The sequence below is a fragment of the Pristiophorus japonicus genome, chromosome 5, assembly GCF_044704955.1.
Source record: "Pristiophorus japonicus isolate sPriJap1 chromosome 5, sPriJap1.hap1, whole genome shotgun sequence".
Lineage (NCBI taxonomy): Eukaryota > Metazoa > Chordata > Chondrichthyes > Pristiophoridae > Pristiophorus > Pristiophorus japonicus.
Window position 1 is genome coordinate 244,083,741 of NC_091981.1, and position 26,201 is coordinate 244,109,941.

The 26,201-nt window shown below is 45.4% G+C and overlaps 1 protein-coding gene across 5 annotated transcripts in view; it reads right to left on the reverse strand.

Annotated features, from left to right (window-relative positions):
- The window catches only part of odad2 (outer dynein arm docking complex subunit 2), a 671,461-nt gene extending 659,827 nt beyond the window's left edge, over positions 1 to 11,634 (reverse strand). For 2 of the 5 annotated variants that reach the window (XM_070881480.1, XM_070881476.1), the window contains exons 1-3: positions 6,194 to 6,334; positions 5,428 to 5,663; positions 4,307 to 4,467 (exon numbers count right to left, since the gene is read on the reverse strand). In XM_070881480.1, the coding sequence (XP_070737581.1) occupies positions 4,307 to 4,467; positions 5,428 to 5,651 (385 nt within the window). In that variant the 5' untranslated portion in view covers positions 5,652 to 5,663; positions 6,194 to 6,334. The other 3 variants (XM_070881478.1, XM_070881479.1, XM_070881477.1) reach the window with 3 other exon arrangements.
- Between the last annotated feature and the right edge of the window lie 14,567 nt (positions 11,635 to 26,201).

Genomic DNA, 26,201 nt, shown 5'->3' on the forward strand with positions numbered 1-26,201 from the left:
GGCAGATGGAATAGAATGTCGGAAAGTGTGAGGTCATCCACCTTGGGGAAAAAAACAAAAAAAAGGGAATACTATTTGAATGGGGAAAATTACAACATGCTGCGGTGCAGAGGGACCTGGGGGTCCTTGTGCATGAATCCCAAAAAGTTAGTTTGCAGGTGCAGCAGGTAATCAGGAAGGCGAATGGAATGTTGGCCTTCATTGCGAGAGGGATGGAGTACAAAAGCAGGGAAATCCTTCTGCAACTGTATAGGGTATTGGTGAGGCCGCACCTGGAGTACTGCATGCAGTTTTGGTCACCTTACTTAGGGAAGGATATACTGGCTTTGGAGGGGGTACAGAGACGATTCACTAGGCTGATTCCAGAGATGAGGGGGTTACCTTATGATGATAGATTGAGTAGACTGGGTCTTTACTCGTTGGAGTTCAGAAGGATGAGGGGTGATCTTATAGAAACATTTAAAATAATGAAAGGGATAGACAAGATAGAGGCAGAGAGGTTGTTTCCACTGGTCGAGGAGACTAAAACTAGGAGGCACAGCCTCAAAATACGGGGGAGCCAATTTAAAACCGAGTTGAGAAGGAATTTCTTCTCCCAGAGGGTTTTGAATCTGTGGAATTCTCTGCCCAAGGAAGCAGTTGAGGCTAGCTCATTGAATGTATTCAAGTCACAGATAGATAGATTTTTAACCAATAAGGGAATTAAGGGTTATGGGGAGTGGGCGGGTATGTGGAGCTGAGTCCACAGCCAGATCAGCCATGATCTTGTTGAATGGCAGAGCAGGCTCGAGGGGCTAGATGGCCTACTCCTGTTCCTAATTCTTATGTTCTTATGCAATTCTCTGCCCCAGAGAGCTGTGGAGGCTGGGTTATTGAATATCTTTAAGGCGGAGATAGACAGATTTTTGAGAAATAAGAGAGTAAAGGTTATGGGGAGCGGGCAGTGAAGTGGAGTTGAGTTCATGATCAGATCAGCCATGATATTAAATGGCAGAGCAGGCTCGAGGGGCCAAATGGCCTAATCCTGCTCCTATTTCTTATAATCATATGCGATTTTAATCTTCATAATGATTGAACAAATCAAATTGACAAAGGTAGCCTTGAGGATGAGTTCATATGCGGGTTGGATTTTTGCAATACATTGTGGAACTAACCAGGAAGCAGACTATTTTAGATCTGGTAATGTGTAACAAGTCTGGAATCATTAATGATCTCGTAGTGAAGGAACCTCTTGGGAAGAGTGATCATAGCATGGTAGATTTTCAAATTCAGTTTGATGGCGAGAAAGCTAGGTCTCAAACTAGTGTCCTGAACTTAAATAAAGGCAATTACAAAGGTATGAAGGCAGAGTTGGTTAAAGTGGACTGCGAAAATATATTACAGAGCAAGACTGTAGAAAAGCAGCGGCAAAAGTTTAACGAGATATTTCATAACTCTCAGCAAAGATATATGCCAATGAGAAAGAAAGACTAAGAGAAGGATGAACCATCCGTGGCTAACGAAGGAAGTAGAGGATGGTATCAAATTGAAAACAAAGGCATACAATGTTGCAAAGAATAGTGGAAGGCCAGAGGATTGGGAAATTGTTAAAAAACTAGCAAAAGGACATCTAGAAAAAAATGATAAAGAGAGCAAAGATAGCTTATGAGAGTAAACTAGCAAGAAATATAAAAACAGACAACAAGAGCTTCTACAGGTATATAAAAAGGGAGAGAGGTGCTAAAGTGAATGTTGGTCCTTTAGAGGATGAGACTGGGGATTTAATAATGGGGAACAAGGAAATGGCAGAGACTTTGAACAAATATTTTGTATCGATCTTCATGGTAGAAGACACTAAAAACATCCCAATAATTAATAATCAAGGGGCTATGGGGGGGGGAGGGGGTGGTAAACTTAAAACAATCACTATCACTAGAGAAAAACTATGAGGCAAACTAATGGGTCTAAAGGTGGACAGGCTGTCTGGACCTGATGGCTTGTATCCTATGGTCTTAAAAGAGGTAACTGCAGAGATAGTGGATGCGCTGGTTGTAATCTATCAAAATTCCCTGGATTCTGGTGAGGTCCCAGTGGACTGGAAAACTGCAAACGTAATGCCCCATTTTAGAAAGGAGGCAGACAGAAAGCAGGAAACTATAGACCAGTTAGCCTTACATCTGTCATTGGGAAAATGCTGGAGCCCATCATTAAAGTAGTAGTAGTTGGCCCTTTAGAAAATCATAATGCTGTCAAGCTGAGTCAGCATGGTTTTATGAAAGGGAAATCATGTTTGACAAATTTGCTGGAGTTCTTTGAGGATGTAACAAGCAGGGTGGATAATGGAGAAACAGTAGATGTCGTATATTTAGATTTCCGGAAAGCGTTCAATAAAGTGCCACATAAAAGGTTACTGCACAAGATAAAAGTTCACGGGGTTGAGAGGAATATATTAGCGTGGATAGAGGATTGACTAACTAACAGAAAACAGAGAGTTGGGATAAATGGGTCATTTATAGGTTGGCAAACTGTAACTAGTGGGGTGCCGCAGGGCTCAGTACTGGGGCTTCAATTATTTACAACCGATATTGTAGATGAAGGGACCGAGTGTAATTTAGCCACATTTGCTGATGATACAAAGATAGATGGGAAAGCAAGTTGTGAGGAGGACGCAAAGAATCTGCAAAATGGTTCTAGATGGGCTAAATGAGTGGGCAAATATTTGGCAGATGGAGTGTAATGTGGGAAAATGTGAGGTTATCCATTTTGGTAGGAAAAATAGAAAAGCAAATTATTATTTAAATGCTGCAGTACTAAGGGACCTGGGGGTCCTTGTACATGAAACACAAAAGGTTAGCATGCAGTTACAGCAAGTAATTAGGAAGGCAAATGGAATGTTCACCTTTATTGCAAGGGGGATGGAGTATAAAAGTAGGGATGTCCAGCTACAACTGTACAGGGTGTTGGCAAGACCACACCTGGAGTACTGCGTACAGTTTTAGGCTCCTTATTTAAATGGGGATATACTTGCATTGGAGGTAGTTCACAGAAGGTTCACGAGATTGATTCCTGAGATGAAAGGGTTGTCTTATGAAGAAAGGTTGAGCCTATACTCAAGGGAGTTTAGAAGACTGAGAGGTGATCTTATTGAAGCATATAAGATTCTGAGGGGGCTTAACAGGGTAGATGCAGAGAGGATGTTTCCCCTCATGGGGGAATCTAGAACTAGTGGGCATCATCTCAGAATAAGGGGTCGCCCGTTTAAAACAGAAATGAGGAAGAATTTCTTCTCTCAGAGGGTCGTGAATCTTTGGAATTCTCTGCCCCAGAGAGCTGTGCAGACTGGGTCTTTGAATATATTTAAGGTGGGAAGAGGGAGATTTTTGAACGATAAGGGAGTCAAGGGTTTATGGGGAGCGGACGGGGAAGTGGAGTTGAGGCCAAAATCAGATCAGCCATGATCTTATTGAATGGCAGAGCAGGCTTGAGAGGCCAAATGGCCTACTCCTGCTGCTATTTCTTATGTTCTTTCTTTTATCATGTTAATTTTCATTTGATAATATTCATTAGCACACATGAAGGTATTTGTAGAGGCAGTACATTTAAATAATCATAGAAACATAGAATGATACAGCACAGAAGGAAGCCATTCTTCCAATCATGCCTGTGCCTACTCTTGGAAAGAGCTATCCAATTAGATCCACTCCCCTGCTCTTTCCCCATAGCCCTGCAATTTCCACCCCTTTTATTTGTTGGTATTTATCTCATTTCCTTTTGGAAGTTATTATTGAATCTGCTTCCCTTTCAGGCAGTGCATTCCAGATTGAAACAACTCGCTGCGTAACTTTTTTCCCTCATGTAGCCTCTGGTTCTTTTGCCAATTATCTTCCTTCTGTGTCCTCTGGTTGTCGACCCATCTGCTACTGGAAACAGTTTCTCCTTATTTACTCTATCAAAACCCTTCATGATAATGGCAACTAGCTTGTCATTGTGTATCCTAATTTGCTGGACAGTAAATACATTTGCTAATTTATGGGAACTGCAGTATTACCACTTTGGTAGTAAGTGGAGCTACACAGTTAGCACTGGGGTGCTGTCAAATGTGCCTTATCACCTGCAAGTCAGATGATCATTGCCAGAATTTTCAAACCTACACTAAATTTTTGCAGAACTTTTTTTTGAATCTCATTATTTTAATTAATTAATGGTACTAAAATAACAACAGGGGAGATTGTAGTTTCAAAAATAAATACATTCTACAGGGATATATAATGATGACAGACCAATTAATATCCCTTCTACAACATGGAAGTCATTAAATAAAACTGACCTTCCAGACAAGCTTGTGTTTCCTTCAGTCTTTCCTTCTGAGCTATTTCTAGCAGCTTAGCCAACTGGTTAAAGGTGGACACTTTAATGACACCAGTAGAAACCACAAAATTCATCAAGGCGGATCCATCTATATTTTCTTTTGATACCACAGTCTTTTTACTGTAAGGATAAAGGAAAATAAATTAAGGAAAGAAAGAAACCTTGCATATTCTGGATCTTTCTTCATCCAACTCACAATCAAATTGAGCAATAATGAGCAGCTGTATTTATGTCAGAGGATTTACTACACCAACGATTAAAATTTTGCACAAAACACAGCATATTTTCCAAATAATTACAATTATTAGATTGTTAAAATGGTGACGTGTGATTTGAGATCAATAAGGACTCAGTTTTTATATATTAAAGCCCACCATGTATTAACCGTAGTCGCTTTTGTGTGCCTCTTGGCAGCTGGCCCAAAAGCTAAATGAATCAGCGGTGGGACCAGATCACCTGCTGGAAAAGTGTACAAGACAGAAGTGGTGGAATAAAGGATGTGTAGAGAACCCAACTTTAAAAATTATGCAGAAGAAAGCAATTTTGACTGTATTGAAAAAAATCAAAACTCTAATAAAATCACATTTAACTTAATTGCATATTTTCTACTTCAATTTTGTCAATGGAGCTATTAGTTTTATTTTTTTTAATAAAATACCAGTTGCAATTAAACAAAATCAGGAAAGTGAAAAGGGTGAGATTTAAGCAGTGAAGCACTGCATAAAAAAGAAAAAAGTCAAAATAGATTCCAAAAAGGAGCAACGAACACAAATCTTGAACCTTCGTTCTTTTCCCAAATTGAACTCAGATGCAACAGTAGAATGCTTGCGTGTATATTATGTTATAACTATAACTCAACATTTATGTTTCATTTATTGCAAGTGTTTTTTTTAATCCGGTACCGAATATGTTCAATATAGTCAAAATTTATACCATACATGCCCCACTCCCCTCCACAGTAAATATTAGCTACACGTTTTTCTTAATTGAATACATATCCCCACAAATCAATCTTCCGCTCATGCACAATTCTGTCGGCATAATAGCAGCAGCACACAATCTAATTTCTCTGGAACCCACCTGATTTGATAATCCGACCCAAATGCGGATATCTCCAATTTTGACGTCCATTCAAGAGGTTCTCGAAACACGAAGGCTGCTTCCTGGGGGTGCTTGGAGCTCACATATTCCACAAATTTAATAATGCTGTTTAGCAGGGTCACGTTCAGAGGGGTAAATTCCAACTTGCCGACCCCGATGCCGGCCGCCGTCCACTGAGCTGCTCGAGTCAACGCTACTCCCATGGTGATCAGGGACTGCAACGAAAAGAGATGGGCACGGTTAATGTGGGGCCAGAGCAACTGTTGGAGCTTCCTTTCTCAAACCGTTTCCATTTGAATAGAATACACATATGTCGATGCTGCTCCAACATCGAAGGAACGACCGAGTGACAGAGTGAAGCGGTTGATGTCCCCTTTGCACTCTAGAGATCAGCAGCCACAGCGCCCCGTTACACTGCACAACAGCGACAATATATGTTTTTAAATGGTTTAAATTTAAAGCCGGCGGCATCGAGGATTGGTCCGGCACCCTGTCCACCCGCACCGCCCCCTTTTCTATCAACTATATAAGTCCTGAGTTCGGAAATGTTAACGAGGTCCGTTCACTAACTGGACAAAGTCTGACTCTTCGTGCAGTCCGCCCGGCGGCCGGGTTCTGGAAGGTAAGGCCCTGTGGCTTAACCCCGGCCGGCCCTCTCCTCAGCTCAGCGCCAACCAACCACTCATACAGAGCTTCCAGAATAAACCAACCAACTCCTCGCAGCCACACCGACCAACAGCCTCACTTTTATCTAACGCAGAAGCAAAAATGCCGGACCGAGCCCGAACCGCTCTGGCCGCTGCGTTGTGAGCGGTTGCCATGGGGACCAGCGCGCGCCGCCGTTGCTGAGCGACGGCCCCAAACAGGACAAGCGCTGTCGCGAGAACCCGGCTATTATAACCAATAAAGCAGCCGCAGCCCGACTCCGCTCAGTGTTTGCAGATCGCAGGTCGGATAGATGAAGGTGCACCGGTGAATGGGGTAGGTGGAACAGAGCACCCATTACAGCACCAAGTGCTTCAAGTGCACCAGTGTAAACATCAATCAGAGTTTAATAAATCTAACGGGAAGATAAGTAAAAATGTTAATGAATTTTGAGGATGTAACGAACAGGGTGGATAAAGGGGAACCAGTGAATGTGGTGTATTTGGACTTCCAGAAGGCATTTGACAAGGTGCCACATAAAAGGTGTACTGCACAAGATAAAAGTTCACAGGGTTGAGGGTAATATATTAGCATGGATAGAGGATTGACTAACTAACAGAAAGCAGAGTCGGGATAAATGGTTCATTCTCGGGTTGGCAATCAGTAACCAGTGGCGTGCCTCAGGGATCAGTGCTGGGACCACAACTATTTACAATCTATATTAACGACGTGAAAGAAGGGACTGAGTGTAACATAGCCAAGTTTGCTGACAATACAAAGATGGAAGGAAAAGCAATTTGTGAGGAGGACACAAAAAATCTGCAAAAGGACATAGACAGGCTAAGTGAGTGGGCAAAAATTTGGCAGATGGAGCATAATGTTGGAAAGTGTGAGGTCATGCACTTAGGCAGAAAAAAATCAAAGAATAAGTTATTATTTAAATGGAGAAAGATTGCAAAGTGTTGCAGTACAGCAGGACCTGGGGGTACTTGTGCATGAAACACAAAAGGATAGTATGCAGGTACAGCAAGTGATCAGGAAAGCCAATGGAATCTTGGCCCTTATTGCAAAGGGGACGGAATTTAAAAGCAGGGAAGTCTTGCTACAGCTATACAGGGTATTGGTGAGGCCACACCTGGAATATTGCGTGCAGTTTTGGTTTCCATATTTACGAAAGGATATATTTGCTTTGGAGGCAGTTCAGAGAAGGTTCACTAGGTTGATTCCGGAGATGAGGGGGCTGACTTATGAGGAAAGGTTGAGTAGGTTGGGCCTCTACTCATTGGAATTCAGAAGAATGAGAGGTGATCTTATTGAAACATATAAGATTATGAGGGGGCTTGGCAAGATGGGTGCAGAGAGGATGTTTCCACTGATGGAGGAGACTAGAACTAGAGGGCATGATCTTAGAATAAGGGGCCACCCATGTAAAACAGAGAATAGGAGAAATTTTTTCTCTGAGGGTTGTAAATCTGTGGAATTCGCTGCCTCAGAGAGCTTTGGAAGCTGGGACATTGAATAAATTTAAGACAGAAATAGACAGTTTCTTAAATGATAAGGGGATAAGGGTTATGAGGAGTGGGCAGGGAAATGGAGCTGAGTCCATGATCAGATCAGCTTATTGAATGGCGGAGCATCAAGGGGTCGTATGGCCTACTCCTGTTCCTATTTCTTATGTTCTTATAGAGGATTGGCAAACTAACAGAAATAGAAACTTGGGATAAACGGGTCAATTTCCAATTGGCAAACTATAACTAGTGGGGTGCCACAGGAATCAGTGCTGGGACCTCAACTATTTACAATCTATATTAATGACTTTGATGAAGGGACCGAGTGTAATGGATCCAAATTTGCTGATGATACAAAGATAGGTGGGAAAGCAAGTTGTGAAGAGGACACAAAGAATCTGCAAAGTGATCTGGACAAAAATATGGCAGATGGAGTATAATGTGGAAAAATGTGAGGTTATTCACTTCGGTAGGAAGAATAAAAAAGCAAATTATTATTTAAATGGAGAGTGACTACAAAATGCTGCGGTGCACAGGGATCTGGGGCCCTTGTACATGAAACACAAAACGTTAGCATGCAGGTACAACAAGTAATTAGGAAGGCAAATGGAATGTTGCAAGGGGAATGGAGTATAAAAGTAGGGACGTCTTGCTACAACTGTCCAGGGCATTGGTGAGGCCACACCTGGAGTACTGCGTACAGTTTTGGTCTCCTTATTTAAGGAGGGATATACAGTAGTTGCATTGGAGGCAGTTCACAGAAGGTTCACTAGATTGATTTCTGAGGTGAAGGGGCTGTCTTATGATGAAAGGTTGAGCAGGTTGGGCCTATACTCATTGGAGTTTAGAAGAATGTAAGGTGATATTGAAACATATAAGATTCTGAGGGGGCTTGACAGGGTAGATGCAGAGAGGATGTTTCCCCTTGTGATGGAATCTAGAACAAGGAGCTTAGAGTTTCAGATTAAGGGGTCGCCGATTTAAAACTGAGATGAGGAGGAATTTCTTCCCAGAGGGTCGTGAATCTTTGGAATTCTCTACCCCATAGAGCTGTGGTGGCTGGGTCATTGAATATATTTAAGGGTGCGGTTAATTGTACTGCCAAAATGGCTAACATGCTCCACCCTTTGTTTCTGATTGGTCCCCTTGGAGGATAAGCCACACCCTGAAGTTTCATAGAAATATAGAAAATAGGTGCAGGAGTAGGCCATTCGACCCGTCGAGCCTGCACCATGATTCAATATGATCATGGCTGATCATGCAAATTCAGTACCCCATTCTTGCTTTTTCTCCATACCCCTTGATCCCTTTAGCCGTAAGGGCCACATCTAACTCCCGTTTGAATATATCTAACAAACTGGCCTCAACAACTTTCTGTGGTAGAGAATTCCACAGGTTCACAATTCTCCGAATGAAGAAGTTTCTCCTCATCTTGGTCATAAATGGCATACCCCTTATCCTGAGACTGTGACCCCTGGTTCTGGACTTGCCCAACATCGGGAACATTCTCCCTGCATCTAACCTGTCCAATCCCATCAGAATTTTAAATGTTTCTATGAGATCCCCTCTCATTCTTCTAAATTCCAGTGAATATAAGCCTAGTTGATCCAGTCTTTCTTCAGATGTCAGTCCTGCCATCCCGGGAATCAATCTGGTGAATCTTCGCTGCACTCCCTCAATAGCAAGAATGTCCTTCCTCAGATTAAGAGACCAAAATTGCACACAATACTCAAGGTGTGGTCTCACCAAGGCCCTGTACAACTGCAATAAGACCTCCCTGCTCCTACACTCAAATCCCCTTGCTATGAAGGCCAGCATGTCATTTGCTTTCTTTACTGCCTGCTGCACCTGCATGCCTACCTTCAATGATTGATGTACCATGACACCCAGGTCTCGTTGCACCTCTCCTTTTACTAATCTGTCACCATTCAGATAACAATCTGCCTTCCTGTTTTTGCCAGCAAAGTGGATAACCTCACACTTATCCACATTATATTGCATCTGCCATGCATTTGCCCATTCACCTAATCTGTCCAAGTCCCCCTGGAGCCTCCTAGCATCCTTCTCGCAGCTCGCACTGCCACCCAGCTTAGTGTTACCTGCAAACTTGGAGATATTACATTCAATTCCTTCGTCTAAATCATTAATGTATTTTGTAAATAGCTGGAGTCCCAGCACTGAACCCTGCGGCACCCCACTAGGCACTGCCTGCCATTCTGAAAAGGACCCGTTTATCCCGACTCTTTGCTCCCTGTCTGCCAACCAGTTGTCTATCCACGTCAATACATTACCCCCAATACCATGTGCCTTAATTTTACACACTAATCTCTTGTGTGGGACCTTGTCAAAAGCCTTTTGAAAGTCCAAATACATCACATCCACTGGTTCTCCCTTGTCGACTCTACTAGTTGCATCCTCAAAAAATTCTAGAAGATTTGTCAAGCATGATTTTCCTTTCATAAATCCATGCTGACTTGGACCGATCCTGTCACTGCTTTCCAAATGCGCTGCTATTACATCTTTAATAATTGATTCCAGCATTTTCCCCACTAACCAGTCTATAATTCCCCATTTTCTCTCTCCCTCCTTTTTTTTATATAAGTGGGGTTACATTAGCTACCCTCCAATCAATAGGAACTGAACCAGTGTCCATGGAATGTTGGAAAATGACCACCAATGCATCTACTATTTCTAGGGCCACTTCCTTAAGTACTCTGGGATGCAGACTATCAGGCCCTGGGGATTTATCGGCCTTCAGTCCCTTCAATTTCCCTAACACCATTTCCTGAATAATAAGGATTTCCCTCAGTTTCCCCTTCTCGCTAGACCCTCGATCCCCTAGTATTTTCGGGAGGTTATTCGTGTTTTCCTTAGTGAAGACAGAACCAAAGTATTTGTTCAATTGGTCTGCCATTTCCTTGTTCCCCATTATGAATTCACCTGATTCTGACTGCAAGGGACCTATGTTTGTCTTCACTAATCTTTTTCTCTTCACATATCTATAGAAACTTTTGCAGTCAGTTTTTATGTTCCCTGCAAGCTTACTCTCATACTCTATTTCTCCCCTCCTAATTAAATCCTTAGTCCTCCTCTGCTGAATTCTAAATTTCTCCCAGTTCTCAGGTTTGCTACTTTTTCTGGCCAATTTATATGCCTCTTCCTTGGATTTAACACTTTGCCTAATTTCCCTTGTTAGCCACCGTTGAACCACCTTCCCTTTTTTATTCTTTCGCCACACAGGAATGTAACAATTGTTGTAGCTAATCCATGTGATATTTAAATGTCTGCCATTGCCTATCCACCGTCAACCCTTTAAGTATCATTCTCCAGTCTATCCCAGCCAATTCACGTCTCATACCATCGAAGTTTCCTTTCTTTAAGTTCAGGACCTTAGTCTCTGAATTAACTGTGTCACTCTCCATCTTAATGAAGAATTCTACCATATTATGGTCACTCTTCCCCACGACCAGATTGCTAATTAATCCTCTCTCGTTACACATGACCCAGTCTAGGATGACCTGCTCTCGAGTTGGTTCCTCGACATATTGGTCTAGAAAACCATCCCTTAGACACTCTAGGAAATCCTCCTCCACAGTATTGCAACCAGTTTGGTTAGCCCAATCAATATGTAGATTAAAGTCGCCCATGATAACTGCTATACCCTTATTGCACGCATCCCTAATTTCCTGTTTGATGCTGTCCCCAACCTCCCTACTACTGTTTGGTCATCTGTACACAACTCCCACTAACGTTTTCTGCCCTTTGGTGTTTTGCAGCTCTACTCATATAGATTCCACATCAGCCACGCTAATGTCCTTCCTCTTTAACCAATAACGCTACCCCACCTCCTTTTCCTTCCTGTCTGTCCTTCCTGAATATTGAATACCCCTGGATGTTGAGTTCCCAGCCTTGGTTACCTCGGAGCCATGTCTCCATAATCCCAATTACATTATATCCGTTAACAGCTATCTGCGCAATCAATTCATCCACCTTATTAAGAATGCTCCTCGCATTGAGACTCAGAGCCTTCAGGCTTGTTTTTTTAACAGTCTTTATCCTTTTAGAATTATGTTGTAATCTGGCCCTTTTTGAATTTTGCCCTTGATTTCTCTGCCCTCCACATTTCACAGGAATGTGTCATTTGGAACTGCCCATCCCAAGGTCTCATTGCCTTTGCAAATTGTAACTCGATCCACTTTGTCTTCCTGAAGCGACAGAGGATAGAGCTTCCCAGAAGACAACAACGGCCAGCCAAAGTCCCATATCCCAGTCCAAGTGCATCCCTTCCCCAGCCAAAGTGCCTTATCCCAGTCCAAGTGCATACCTCCCCAGCCGAAGTGCCTTATTCCCAGTCCATGTGCATGCCTCCCCCATCCACTCCAATGATATCCCTTGTAGGGAGTTGGAAGAACGTGATCCTTCTTCCGATCTCCTCCACCACCTAGCCTCTCTTGCTCCCCGCCCACCCCTGAGCCTCTCTCGCTCCCCGCCCCAGCCTCTCTCTCCCACAGAATCTCTCTCTTTCCCTTCCCCCCTCACAAGCTCTTTCTCTCCTACCCCCCAATTGCACTCTCTCTCTCTTCCTCAGGCAGTCAGTCAGTCAGCCTCTTCCCACCCACCCCCAGCTCTCTCTCTGTCTCCCTTCCCCCCCCACAAGCTCTCTCTCTCCCTCTCCCCAATCACACTCTCTCCTCCCCCCCCACCCCCACCAAGCTCTCTCTCTTTCTCCCTTTCCCCACCACCCCCATCACTCTCTCTCTCTCTCTCTCTTCCCCCCCAGCCCTCCCCGCACCCCCCCCCCTGGCTCTCTCTCTTTCTCTGTCTTTCCCCCCCCCCCGCAACCAAGTTCTCCCTCCCTCTCTCTTCCCCCCCCCCCCACCCCCAAGCTCTCTCTCTCTCTCTCGCTTCCCCCCCCTTCCAGCTGCCCGCCGGCGCCACCGCTTTCCCTCCGCCGCCGGCGCCGCTCAGGACTGGAGACTCTGGACTCGCAGCTCAGCGGGAGGCTCGGGGCTCAGCGGGATGCTCGGGGCCCGGTCTGAGGTTCGCAGCTCAGCAGGAGGCCCAATCAGCGGTCGGTCAGAAGAGCAGGCTCGCGGAGGAGCAGCAGCTCGGTCGGAGAACCCATGGAGCAACAATGTGGTTGGACTGATCGCAGGGTCTTACTTCCGGTTCTGGTTTCGGGTGGAAGACATCGGGGGCAGAGTCTCAAGAGGACGCAGACACAGAAAGACAGAAAAAGTACAGTACAAATAGTCAGTCCCTATATTGAAGGTGGAGATAGACAGATTTTTGAACGATAGGGGATCCACAGGTTATGGAGAGCGGGCAGGAAAGTGGAGTTGAAGCAAAGATCAGATCAGCCTTATTGAATGGTAGAGCAGGCTCGAGGGTCCAAATGGCGTTCTCCTGCTCCTATTGCTTATGTTCCCATGTTCTTATATCACTCTATTGCACTGACTAGTCACTGGCTCAACAGCTATACTAGAAGAGTCATAGGAGTATATGGTTCCCTCAGTCAGGAAATAGTGGGGAAGAGGGAGAAAATTAACTAAAATTGTGGGATGGGGTTTTAAAAAAAAAAGGAAGCATCTTGCATTTTTTTGCAGCAAAAAAAAGCTTCAATACTGTTAAATAGACAACCTTTTCCCAAATTAATTTTAAGGCCTTGTTTAAACAATACAACTCTTGAGCTGTCAATTATGTTGGAAATATATTTAGAAAAGTGTAATTTTCACTTTGGCTCCAATATTATGTTTCTACATTCTTTTCAGTTATGTCACATAATCCTTTTCAATATGCACTGTTAAGGGCTCCAGTTACCCCACTGTGCACAAGAAAATTTTAACACCTCAAACAATCTCCAAGCTAACACTTCCCTATTTATCGGAACTAATGTCAAATAACTGGCGAGTCAAACTGCACAACTGGAAAGCTTTTAATTACTTGTGAAAATACTTGTCATATTTTATTAGTTTCCTTTTATAAAAACTGAATAAAATACTGTCTGGTAATCCATAATTATTACCATCAGCACCCTGTAACTACAGTACATATGCATGCCTCTACATTGCCCATTTTGATGTAACAACTATATCTACATATTTTAACCAACTCTTAGCTTTGATGACTCCATCTTCAGTCCTTCATTTAACAACATTCCTGGCTTCACAATCTTATTGAACCTCAAATGGAACTCCCATTTCAACCATTTCTAAAGCTGCCTCCAATTAGCTTAGATTTCTCCTTCATGTCAAACATTGAAGTCCATCCAAGGCATGAATCTTGTCTCCATATGTGGGAAGGTTTTTCTTACATCACTGACATTTTTGCATCAGCGACAAGAAAAAGCTGGTCACTCCCTCTCTCACCTTTACCCTCCAACTCTCTCTCTTTCTCTGTCCCTCTTCTCTATTTTATCAATGATCAGTGGTACTCTTGTTAAGTTCAGAATAACTCCACGAGACTGTGTTGTAAGCTGAAACCATTGTGACCTTGGTCTCTTTAATATAACTCCAAAGTGAGGCAGCAGTGTGGTGGACTGCCTTTTATACCTGCTTGCACCATGGTACACAGAACTATGCCTGAGTGGGTACTGTGTAGGTCGCGTAAAAATGTTTCTCAGCCCTTTTTGGGCAAAATCACGTGATTCCCCCATAGGAGGCAATCCGACTGGACTGACAGTTCGTCAGAAAAGGCTTAATTTCATCTTGCATCTCCCCGAGAACCCCCGACCAGCTCCCATTGAGGATGCATCTTTTTACTGGTGATAACAGGGGGTCTTGTCTGGTCCAGGTCCTGATCTGGCGAGCTGTGACGGGTGACCCCTCGCTCTCAAAAGCATCCATTACCAGAAGCAAGTCTGCGGATTGCGCCATTTCTACCCCGGTGGTGGGCAATGGCAGCCGACTGAGGGCGTCAGTGCAGTTCTCTGCCTGGTCTGTGGTGGATTACATAGTCATATGCAGACAATGTTAGTGCCCATCTTTGGATGGGGGACGAAGCATTGGTGTTGATACCTTTGATTTCTGAGAGCAGTGAAGTAAGCGGTTTGTGGTCGGTTTCGAGCTCGAACCGGAGACCAAATAGATATTGGTGCATTTTCTTAACCCCATATACACAAGCCACCTCTTCTTGCTCAACCATACTGTAGGCTCTTTCAGCCTTGGATAAACTTCTGGACGCATATACAACCGGTTACAGTTTGCATGACACATTTGCTTGCTGTAACACACAACCAACCCCGTATGACGAAGCATCACATGGGTCATACAATACAAGAAACTTGTTCGAGCACAGCAGGTTTCTGGCCTTGTTAAAGGCTGTTTCTTGAGATTTACCCCAAACCCAGTCCTCACCCTTGCGTAGCAACAAATGCAAGGGTTCCAGCAAAGTGCTCAACCCCGGTAGAAAATTACCAAAGTAGTTGAGAAGTCCCAGGAACAAACGCAGCTCCATCACATTCTGTGGTCTGGGTGCATTCTTGATGGCCTCCGTCTTGGATTCCATGGGTCTGATGTGGTCCGCCGTAATCTTTCTCCCCAGAAGTTCAACCTCTGACCCCAGGAAAACACACTTGGAGCGTTTCAGCCTGAGTCTCACTCTGTCCAGTCACTTTAGAACCTCTTCCAGGTTGTGCAGGTGTTCGGTGATGTTGCGACCAGTGATCAAGATGTCGTCCTGGAACACCATGGTGCATGGAACCGATTTCAGCAGACTCTCCATGTTCCTCTGGAAGATGGCCACCGCCGAGCGAATCCCAAAGGGGCATCTATGGTACACGAACAGTCCTTTGTGCGTGTTAATGCACCTCAACTTCTATGACAGTTCAGCCAGCTCCTGTGTCATGTTAGCGGAGGTTAGGTCTAGCTTGGTGAACTACTTTCCCCCTGCTAGCGTTGCGAATAAGTCCTCCACTTTGGGTAGCGGATACTGGTCCTGTAACGAGACTCGGTTGATCGTCGCCTTGTAGTCCCCGCAGATTCTGACCGTCCCATCGCCCTTTAGCACCGGCACGATTGGATTGGCCCACTCATTGAACTCGACTGGAGATATGGTTCCCTCTCGTTGAAGTCTGTCCAGCTCGATTTCAACTTTCTCTCGCATCATATATGGGACTGCTTAGGCCTTATGATGAATGGGCCATGCCCCAGGAACAAGATGGATCTGCACTTTGGCACCTGTGAAGTTGCCGATGCCTGGCTCAAATAACACCAGGAATTTATTTAGCACCTGGGCGCACGGGGCGTCATCCGCTGAGGACAGTGTTTTGATGTCATCCCAGTTCCACCGGATCTTGCCTAGCCAGCTCCTGCCGAACAGCATTGGGCCATCGCCTGGTACAATCCATAGTGGTAAATCATGCACTCTTCCTTCATACGATACTTTCACTGCCGCACTGCTGATAACAGGTATGAGTCCTTTAGTGTGAGTACTTACGTAGTGTGAATAGGGCTCAGTTTTGGCCTTTGTGCCTTGTTACTCCACAGTTTCTCAAAAGCCTTCTGGCTCATAATCGATTGACTCGCCCCCGTGTCCAATTCCATGGAGACTGGAATGCCGTTAAGTTTAACTTTTAACATTATCGGAGGGCTTTTGGTGGTGAAGGTGTGTACCCCATACACTTCCTCTCCTGCTCGTTCAGCGTGATCCGCGCTGGATCAGTCACTCTCGGCTGACTTTGTCACGTGGTGAGTCCGAGGTCGCTCGCACAATTGCTGGAGGGTGCCCCATTGTTCCACAGCCCTTGCACACGTAGTGTTTGAATCAACATTGATGAGCTCTGTGACTGCCCCCGCAGCGCCAGCATGGTGTTAATGGATTAACACTAGCACTCCCCAGCGACCTCTGCGGCGGGTGGGCTCTACCATGTACAGTCCTGCCTGCTGAAGGCATTATTTTAAGCACAGTACTTGCCAGTGAGCTTCGATTCTGTGAAGATATCTGTTTCGTGTTGTCGCTCATGGATGTGAAGGCTATCATGATGGCCCTGATCAGATCCAGGGATTCGGCAGACATCAGTTTGCGTAGGATGACCTCGTGGCCAATTCCAAGCACGAAAATGTCCCGCAACATTTCCTAAAACCCTAACCCTAACCCAAAGGACGCACTGAAGGCATCTTAGGTCGGCGACAAAGCTCGCCACGTAAATAAATGTCCAAGAACCATGAGACTAAATATTATTCTGGTTGCCTTCCTATGAATTTTCTCCACAGCTCTGATATCTTTCATCACGAGCAGGATACCAACATTGGACCAAATATCGCAGTAAAATTCTCTTTTTTTAATAGTCAATATCAATATAATCTAAAACTCTATTTCCTTTAACTGTAGTCATCTGACACTGTCTGTGTACCTTTAACCCGAGATCTTGATCTGTAACTCTTAATGGGCAGGTATGTTTTTAATGAATCGTTACTCCCTGGTTTACTTTATTTTTTAGCTCTTTGAAACCTTTTTCTGCACGATGGACATTGGCTCTTCAACATGATAGTTTAGTCTAAAAAGCATTATTCTTCATTCCATTAAAATAAGTTAATAGGCTGAAATTTCCTTGAAAGGCGTAACCGACAAGTTATGCCAAAATCTACTCTGGTTTCTAAGCCGATCATGTCGACTGTATGTACACCAAAATGTCTTGTCAATCTTGTTAGCAGGCACCAGAATGTAAAAAGTTCCATTGGCAGAGGGGGTGCAACCCCCCACCATCCCCCTCCACTCTTACATGTCATACATTCAATACATTTCAAGATTCTTCAAGGTACATTACAAACTTTCAGAGTAGACTCAAACATTACAAAATTTTAAAGTACACTCCCGTAGGTGTATCTTACAGCCGGGAGGTCAGTTACACATTAACCAAACATTCAGGTTACACACCACTTCTATACAAAATAAAATACAGCACTTTATACAGAAAAAACAAAATAATACTTAAACGCCCAATATTTCCCTTTTAACCCAAACCCCTGCGCTTGTACAGCAGATGGTCTGGGACTTTAAATTTAAATAGAAATCCCTGCGATTGTACTGCTGTACCTCATATCTCTGTTCCATGTTTTACTCCCTCCCTCCACACACATGTCTCGTAGCCTATTCAGGGCTCATCGAATACCCTCTGGTGCCGGGATCGGCAGCCTTTTTTCCTCTTCCAGCAACTAGTCCACAGTAAATACACTACAATGACAAGCTGACACAAAACAAGAGTATGGGAGGCAATCCGACTCCATAGAGGGACTTCTATGTTCTCCATCAAATCCCACTAGGGTGGAACTTTTATCTCTGATTTTCCTCCCAACTTGCACTGTTTTCTGTTCTAGCGTGTAGAAATGTTTCTGGGACACTTCCACTGCCTTGAGCAGAGCGGTGAGATGTTCGGGCAGAGGGGGGATTGTATACCCGAAATGTGCAACGTAATTTTGCAGGTTTGTTACATTGCTCCTGACAGTGAGGTGTATGGTAGAGGTTCAGGAATGGGTAATATTCGTTCCTGGGCCACTTGAACTTCTGCCTCGGGTTTAAAACAGAAACTGCTTTCTCTCACCGGGCACCGCTTGTCGGGTCCGTATTGATAGTGGGGCACATTGGTGGTGACACACTATGTCCCACCCCCTATATATGCCACTTGTGGAGGAACTTGGTCTTGTGCCATCACCTCCATAGTGCAGTTGATAGGCCGTGCCCCAGCAGCTTTAAACCAGCATTGTGATCTTGCATAGGATTTCAAGTGCTGGAGGCACAGAATTACATGTGCCACCCAGCTCCGGCACCCGGAGAGGTCAGTACCTGTCATAGCGTACTCCCACTTTACGACATAAGGTGGGACTGCTGTGAAACGAATGTGTGCTACTCCCTGAATGACCTCTATATTCTCCACTCTGTAAATGGGTGCTGGTCGGGATGTCTCACTCATGACTGGCATCTTGACCATTACCCCCATATGTGTATGGTTGGACCGTCCACAGTCTACTGGTACAGGGTAGGCTTCAGAGGCTAGATGGAGCTGACACGGACTTAGTAAATGACTATACAGGTGGAGTGCTGCGAGATGCTTGTTACTGATCCAGGAGGGGACTTGACCTTGGCTCAAGTCCTCCAGGTTGCTGCAGCCCTTGCCCAGCAACCATGCCCCGTACAGCACGCACACCTCATTCTGTGCCGCCTGATCCGAAGCATTCCGATCCTCCCGTATCAGTGCATTCACAGTCTTTGCATGTCTTTCCAGCTCTTCAATAATATCTTTTAAATGGACTGTCATAGCTTGGTCCTCGTGTAGCTCTGAGCCCACCACTGTATTCTCATCCCCCAGTATTTTGCATAACTGATCCTTAAGTACATTCATTTGAATCTGGAGTTCCACATCGTCCATGCTGTTGACGACTGAAGACGCAGTGTTATAAACCGTAAAAATATCGTTCCATGTCCCCCTTCTCTGTCTCCCTGTACCACTATTTTGCTCTGCGGGGAAACTGTACAAAATGTTCTTTATCCACCTCTCCAAAGTCTAGCTCGTAGAAACGTCGAAACATATCCCGAAGTAGAGCTTGATACAATCACTCTGTCTCCTTGGGGCACCATGCTGGTAAGTGGACATCTGTCAGATTTATTATTACTGATGCCACTGCATAGTGTACCCCCTGGTATGGGATTTTTCCTGTAGGTATTAAAACTAGCCCATTCCCTGGTCCCTTGGCAGATGTGGGACACCTCTCTAGTATGGTCTTAGCTGGCAGAGTGGTCGGTGGGGGCCCTCTAGGGTGTGCGACTAATTCCGTGGCATTTATTGGGGTCGGGGGACGTGGGATCACACAGGCATATAGGCTTTGGTCCCACACCATCCCCTTCCCTGAATCCTGCCACTGTCTAACGAACACTATGGAGGTGCCTGCTGGACAGGCCTTCTCCGATCCCCACATGCACACATACATTCTTTGCTCTGACTCCCACCATTTAACCCAACATACCCTCACTCCATCTGGGGCACTCGTATTGGTCCGGTAGGTATCATTGTTAAGTCATTCCCATCCAGCTCCCTGGTCCCCCGTGTCCTTGCTCAGCTTTCTGAGCCACCACCACCTACCCAGGGGAATCTGTCCTCTACAACTCAAACACACTCTGTTTCCTTCCGTCACACTAACCCGGGAAGCAACAATCTGTACCCTTGGGCATGGGAGGGACGCCTGCCTGTAAGTAAATCTGGCCTGGCTAGGGTGTATGGTCGAATTGGACCCCAGCCATCTTGGCCACCTTCCCTCGTGGTGATAATGGCGACCTCACTCGTGCCTCGAGTACCATCCCCGGTAGTAACGATCGGCGCTCTTCCACCCGAGCGCCCAAAGATCTGGGAATCCTCGACATCACCTCTCTTGCCGGTGCTTGCCCCGAGTAGGGCGAGTAGGAACAGGATTCCTTCCATCATTTCTGGCTTTCCTGGAGGGGTCATACAACAGACAGCCTTGCCTTCGAGAAAACGTTCTCTGGCTTGGCTACAAGGTAATCTTATTACAATTTAAACTTGAAAGCTCTAAAATCCAAAACCAAACCACTAACTTAAAACTCAAAACCCCTTTAACTTGGATACTAACTTAAACCAAAGCTATATACAGCGCCACCCGTCTCCGGGTGGCCAGGTTACATTTTGGATGTCCTGTGCCTTCTGCGGTAATTGGCAGCATTTGTACCGGGGACCATGGCGTCCTAGGCCGTGAGACTCGGTTACTCCTTCTCACGGGGTCGGTACTCTGGGGGTTTTCCGAGTCCCATACAATAGGTGGATGGCCCTTCCCTCTATGTAGTGAACAGCGCCTAACCCTAAAGCTAGTAGGACTACTATCTCCCCTGTTAGTTCCCCAAAGTCGGAACCTATGTCCGGTGGGGCTGCTATTTCCCCCACAGGCTTCCCATAATCGGGTTCAGTGCCTGGTGGGGCTGTTGCCTCTGTTGTGGGTTTGTTCCCTTCAAAGGCTATGACCGGTGGGGCTGCTACCTCCCCTGCCGGTTCCCTACAGTCGGGCACTGCAGGCCTGGGACCTTCTGCCCGTAAGCAGTCTCCCGCCTTCCGCAGTCTTTGCTTCCTGGAGTCCCTCTCTGCACGGAGCAGTCTGTATCGTCGCTTGGGGACCATGGGAACCTGGGCCGCAGGGTGCGGAAGTTCCTTCTAAAGCCTTCGAGTACCTGGGGCTTGTACGATAGGTGGGACAGCCCCGCCAGTAATGCAGCTCACAGCCCCTACTTGTACGGCCTGTGAGTCTGCCCCCACTACCCCTGTGGTTCTCCCACAGTCGGAGGCTGCCGGCTGGGGGCTCTTGTCCTGAGGATGGCTCACCCCTCCCGGCTGCCCTTTGTGCTTAGCTGAACTTGGTTGTATAGCTTGCACTGGTTGGTGTGGAACCATTTTGTGCGGCGGGGCAATCTGACAGCATTCCCCATGCTTGCGTTATCAACAATATTGTCTGGCCCCATGTACGGTGTTTCAAAAACCACTACCCGCACGAAGTTCCTTACCATCACCTGATCCCTTACACCCATTCGTGGTGTGTACAGGGTTCCAACAGCAATCGGTTACTCCTGTGCTGCCTCCCCACGATGCTGAGAATGACGTGAATATCATGTTTAGTGAGTTGCTCTTACCGCAGGTAAAGGGTACACAGACAGATAGGGAATGGGTGACCAATAGGAAGAGCAGTGCAAGGAAGGTAGTGCAGGAGTCCCCTGCAGTCAACCCCTGCAAAACAGATACACCGCTTTGGGTACTGTTGAGGGGAATAACTCATCAGGGGAGAGCAGCAGCAGCCTAGTTCATGGCACCGTGGCTGGATCTGCTGCACATGAGGGCAGGAAAAAGAGTGGGAGTGCTATAGTGGTAGGGGATTCTATTGTAAGGGGAATAGATGGACGTTTCTGCGGCTGCAACCGAGACTCCAGGATGGTATGATGCCTCCCTGGTGCAAGGGTCAAGGATGTCTCGGAGTGGGTGCAGGACATTTTGAAAAGGGAGGGTGAACAGCCAGTTGTCGTGGTGCATATAGGTACCAAAGATATAGGTAAAAAACGGGATGAGATCCTACGAGATGAATTTGGGGAGCTAGGAGCTAAATTAAAAAGTAGGACCTCAAAAGTAGTAATCTCAAGATTGCTACGAGTGCCATGTGCTAGTCAAAGTAGGAATCGCAGGATAGCTCAGATGAATACATGGCTTGAGGAGTGGTGCAGAAGGGAGGGATTCAAATTCCTGGGACATTAGAACCGGTTCTGGGGGAGGTGGGACCAGTACAAACCGGATAGTCTGCGCCTGAGCAGGACCGAAACCAATGTCATAGGGGGACTGTTTGCTAGTGCTGTTGGGGAGGAGTTAAACTAATATGGCAGGGGGATGGGAACATATGCAGGGAGACAGAGGGAAGTAGAATGGGGGCAGAAGCAAAAGATAGAACGAAGAAAAGTAAAAGTGGAGGGCAGAGAATCCTAAGGCAAAAAGCAATAAGGGCCACATTATAGCAAAATTGTAAAGGGGCAAAGTGTGTTAGAAAGACAAGCCTGAAGGCTCTGTGCCTCAATGCGAGGAGTATTCGGAATAAGGTGGACGAATTAACTGCGCAGATAGCAGTTAACGGTTATGATGTAATTGGCATCACGGAGACATGACTCCAGCGTGACCAGGGCTGGGAACTCAACATCCAGGGGTATTCAACATTTCGGAAGGATAGTCAGAAAGGAAAAGGAGGCAGGGTGGCATTGCTGATTAAAGAGGAAATTAATGCAATAGTAAGGAAGGACATTGGCTTGGATGATGTGGAATTGCTATGGGTGGAGCTACGGAATACCAAAGGGCAGAAAACGCTAGTGGGAGTTGTGTACAGACCACCAAACTGTAGTAGTGAGGGTGGGGACAGCATCAAACAAGAAATAAGAGATGCGTGCAATAAAGGTACAGCAGTTATCATGGGTGACTTTAATCTACATATTGGGTGATGTGTAATGAGAAAGGATTAATTAGTAATCTTGTTGTGCGAGACTCCTTGGGGAAGAGTGACCATAATATGGGAGAATTCTTTATCAAGATGGAGAGTGACACAGTTAATTCAGAAACTAGGGTCCTGAACTTAAGGAAAGGTAACTTTGAAGGTATGAGGTGTGAATTTGCCAGAATTGACTGGCAAAAATAAAACAGGGAAGGTGGCTCAACTGTGGCTAACAAGGGAAATTAAGGATAGTGTTAAATCCAAGGAAGAGGCATATAAATTGGCCAGAAAATGCAGCAAACCTGAGGACTGGGAGAAATTTAGAATTCAGCAGAGGAGGACAAAGGGTTTAATTAAGAGGGGGAAAATAGAGTACGAGAGGAAGCTTGCCGGGAACATAAAAACTGACTGCAAAAGCTTTTATGGATATGTGAAGAGAAAAACATAGAAACATAGAAAATAGGTGCAGGAGTAGGCCATTCAGTCCTTCGAGCCTGCACCGCCATTCAATGAGTTCATGGCTGAACATGCAACTTCAGTACCCCATTCCTGCTTTCTCGCCATACCCCTTGATTCCCCTAGTAGTAAGGACGACATCTAACTCCTTTTTGAATATATTTAGTGAATTGGCCTCAACAACTTTCTGTGGTAGAGAATTCCACAGATTCACCACCCTCTGGGTGAAGAAGTTTCTCCTCATCTCGGTCCTAAATGACTTGCCCCTTATCCTTAGATTGTGACCCCTGTTTCTGGATTTCCCCAACATTGGGAACATTTTTCCTGCATCTAACCTGTCAAAACCCGTCAGAATTTAAAAAATTTCTATGAGATCCCCTCTCATTCTTCTGAACTCCAGTGAATACAAGCCCAGTTGATCCAGTCTTTCTTGATAGGTCAGTCCCACCATCCCGGGAATCAGTCTGGTGAACCTTCGCTGCACTCCCTCAATACCAAGAATGTCCTTCCTCAAGTTAGGAGACCAAAACTGTACACAATACTCCAGGTGTGGCCTCACCAAGGACCTGCACAACTGTAGTAACACCTCCCTGCCCCTGTACTCAAATCCCCTCGCTATGAAGGCCAACATGCCATTTGCTTTCTTAACCGCCTGCTGTACCTACATGCCAACCTTCAATGACTGATGTACCATGACACCCAGGTCTCATTGTACATCCCCTTTTCCTAATCTGTCACCATTCAGATAATAGTCTGTCTCTCTGTTTTTACCACCAAAGTGGATAACCTCACATTTATCCACATTATACTTCATTTGCCATGCATTTGCCCACTCACCTAACCTATCCAAGTCACTCTGCAGCCTCATAGCATCCTCCTCGCAGCTCACACTGCCACCCAACTTAGTGTCATCCGCAAATTTGGAGATACTACATTTAATCCCCTCGTCTAAATCATTAATGTACAATGTAAACAACTGGGGCCCCAGCACAGAACCTTGCGGTACCCCACTAGTCACTGCCTGCCATTCTGAAAAGTACCCATTTACTCCTACTCTTTGCTTCCTGTCTGCCAACCAGTTCTCAATCCACATCAGCACACTACCCCCCAATCCCATCTGTTTTAACTTTGCACATTAATCTCTTGTGTGGAACCTTGTCGAAAGCCTTCTGAAAGTCCAAATACACCACATCAACTGGTTCTCCCTTGTCCATTCTACTGGAAACATCCTCAAAAAATTCCAGAAGATTTGTCAAGCATGATTTCCCTTTCACAAATCCATGCTGACTTGGACCTATCATGTCACCTCTTTCCAAATGCGCTGCTATGACATCCTTATTAATTGATTCCATCATTTTACCCACTACCAATGTCAGGCTGACCGGTCTATCATTCCCTGTTTTCTCTCTCCCTCCTTTTTTAAAAAGTGGGGTTACATTGGCTACCCTCCACTCCATAGGAACTGATCCAGTGTCTATGGAATGTTGGAAAATGACTGTAAATGCATCCGCTATTTCCAAGGCCACCTCCTTAAGTACTCTGGGATGCAGACCATCAGGCCCTTAGTGAAGACAAAATTAGGTCCCTTGCAGTCTGATTTAGGTGAATTTATAATGGGGAATGAAGAAATGGCAGACCAATTGAACAAATACTTTGGTTCTGTCTTCACGAAGGAAGACACAAATAACCTTCCGGAAGTACTAGGGGACCGAGGGTCTAGTGCAAAGGAGGAACTGAAGGATATCCTTATTGGGGGCAAAATTGTGTTAGGGAAATTGATGGAATTGAAGGCCAATAAATCCCCGGGGCCTGATCGTCTGCATCCCACAGTACTTAAGGAAGTGGCCCGAGAAATAGTGGATGCATTGGTGATCATTTTCCAACAGTCTATCGACTCTGGATCAGTTCCTATGAACTGGAGGGTAGCAAATGTAACACCACTTTTTAAAAAGGAAGGGAGAGAGAAAACGGGTAATTATATGCCAGTTAGCCTGACATCAACAGTGGGGTACATGTTGGAATCAATTTTTAAGGATGAAATAGCAGCGCATTTGGAAAGCAGTGACAGGATCAGTTCAAGTCAGCATGGATTTATGAAAGGGAAATCATGCTTGACAAATCTTCTGGAATTTTTTGAGGATGTAACTAATAGAGTAGACAAGGGAGAACCAGTGGATGTAGTGTATTTGGACTTTCAAAAGGCTTTTGACAAGGTCCCACACAAGAGATTGGTGTGCAAAATCAAAGCACGTGGTATTGGGGGTAATGTACTGATGTGGATAGAGAACTGGTTGGCAGACAGGAAGCAGGGAGTCTTGATAAACGGGTCCTTTTCAGAATGGCAGGCAGTGACTACTGGAGTGCTGCAGGGCTCAGTGCTGGGACCCCAGCTATTTACAATATACATTAATGATTTAGATGAAGGAATTGAGTGTAATATCTCTAAGTTTGCAGATGGCACTAAAATGGGTGGCGGTGTGAGCTGTGAGGAGGACGCTAAGAGGCTGAAGGGTGACTTGGACAGGTTAGGTGAGTGGGCAAATGCATGGCAGATGCAGTATAATATGGATAAATGTGAGGTTATCCACTTTGGGGGCAAAAACACGAAGGCAAAATATTATCTGAATGGCGGCAGATTAGGAAAAAGGCAGGTGCAATGAGACCTGGGTGTCATGGTTCATCAATCATTGAAAATTGGCATGCAGGTACAGCAGGCGGTAAAGAAGGAAAATGGTATGTTGGCCTTCATAGCTAGGGGATTTGAGTATCAGAGCAGGGAGGTCTTACTACAGTTGTACAGGGCCTTGGTGAGGCCTCACCTGGAATATTGAGTTCAGTTTTCGTCTCCTAATCTGAGGAAGGATGTTCTTGCTCTTGAGGGAGTGCAGTGAAAGTTCACCAGACTGATTCCCGGGATGGCTGGACTGAGAGACTGAGGAGAGACTGGATCAACTGGGCCTTTATTCACTGGAGTTTAGAAGGATGAGAGGGGATCTCATCGAAACATATAAAATTCTGACGGGACTGGACAAGTTGGATGCAGGAAGAATGTTCCCGATGTTGGGGGAAGTCCAGAACCAGGGGACACAGTCTTAGGATAAGGGGTAGGCCATTTAGGACTGAGATGAGGAGAAACTTCTTCACTCAGGGAGTTGTTAACCTGCGGAATTCCCTGCCGCAGAGAGGT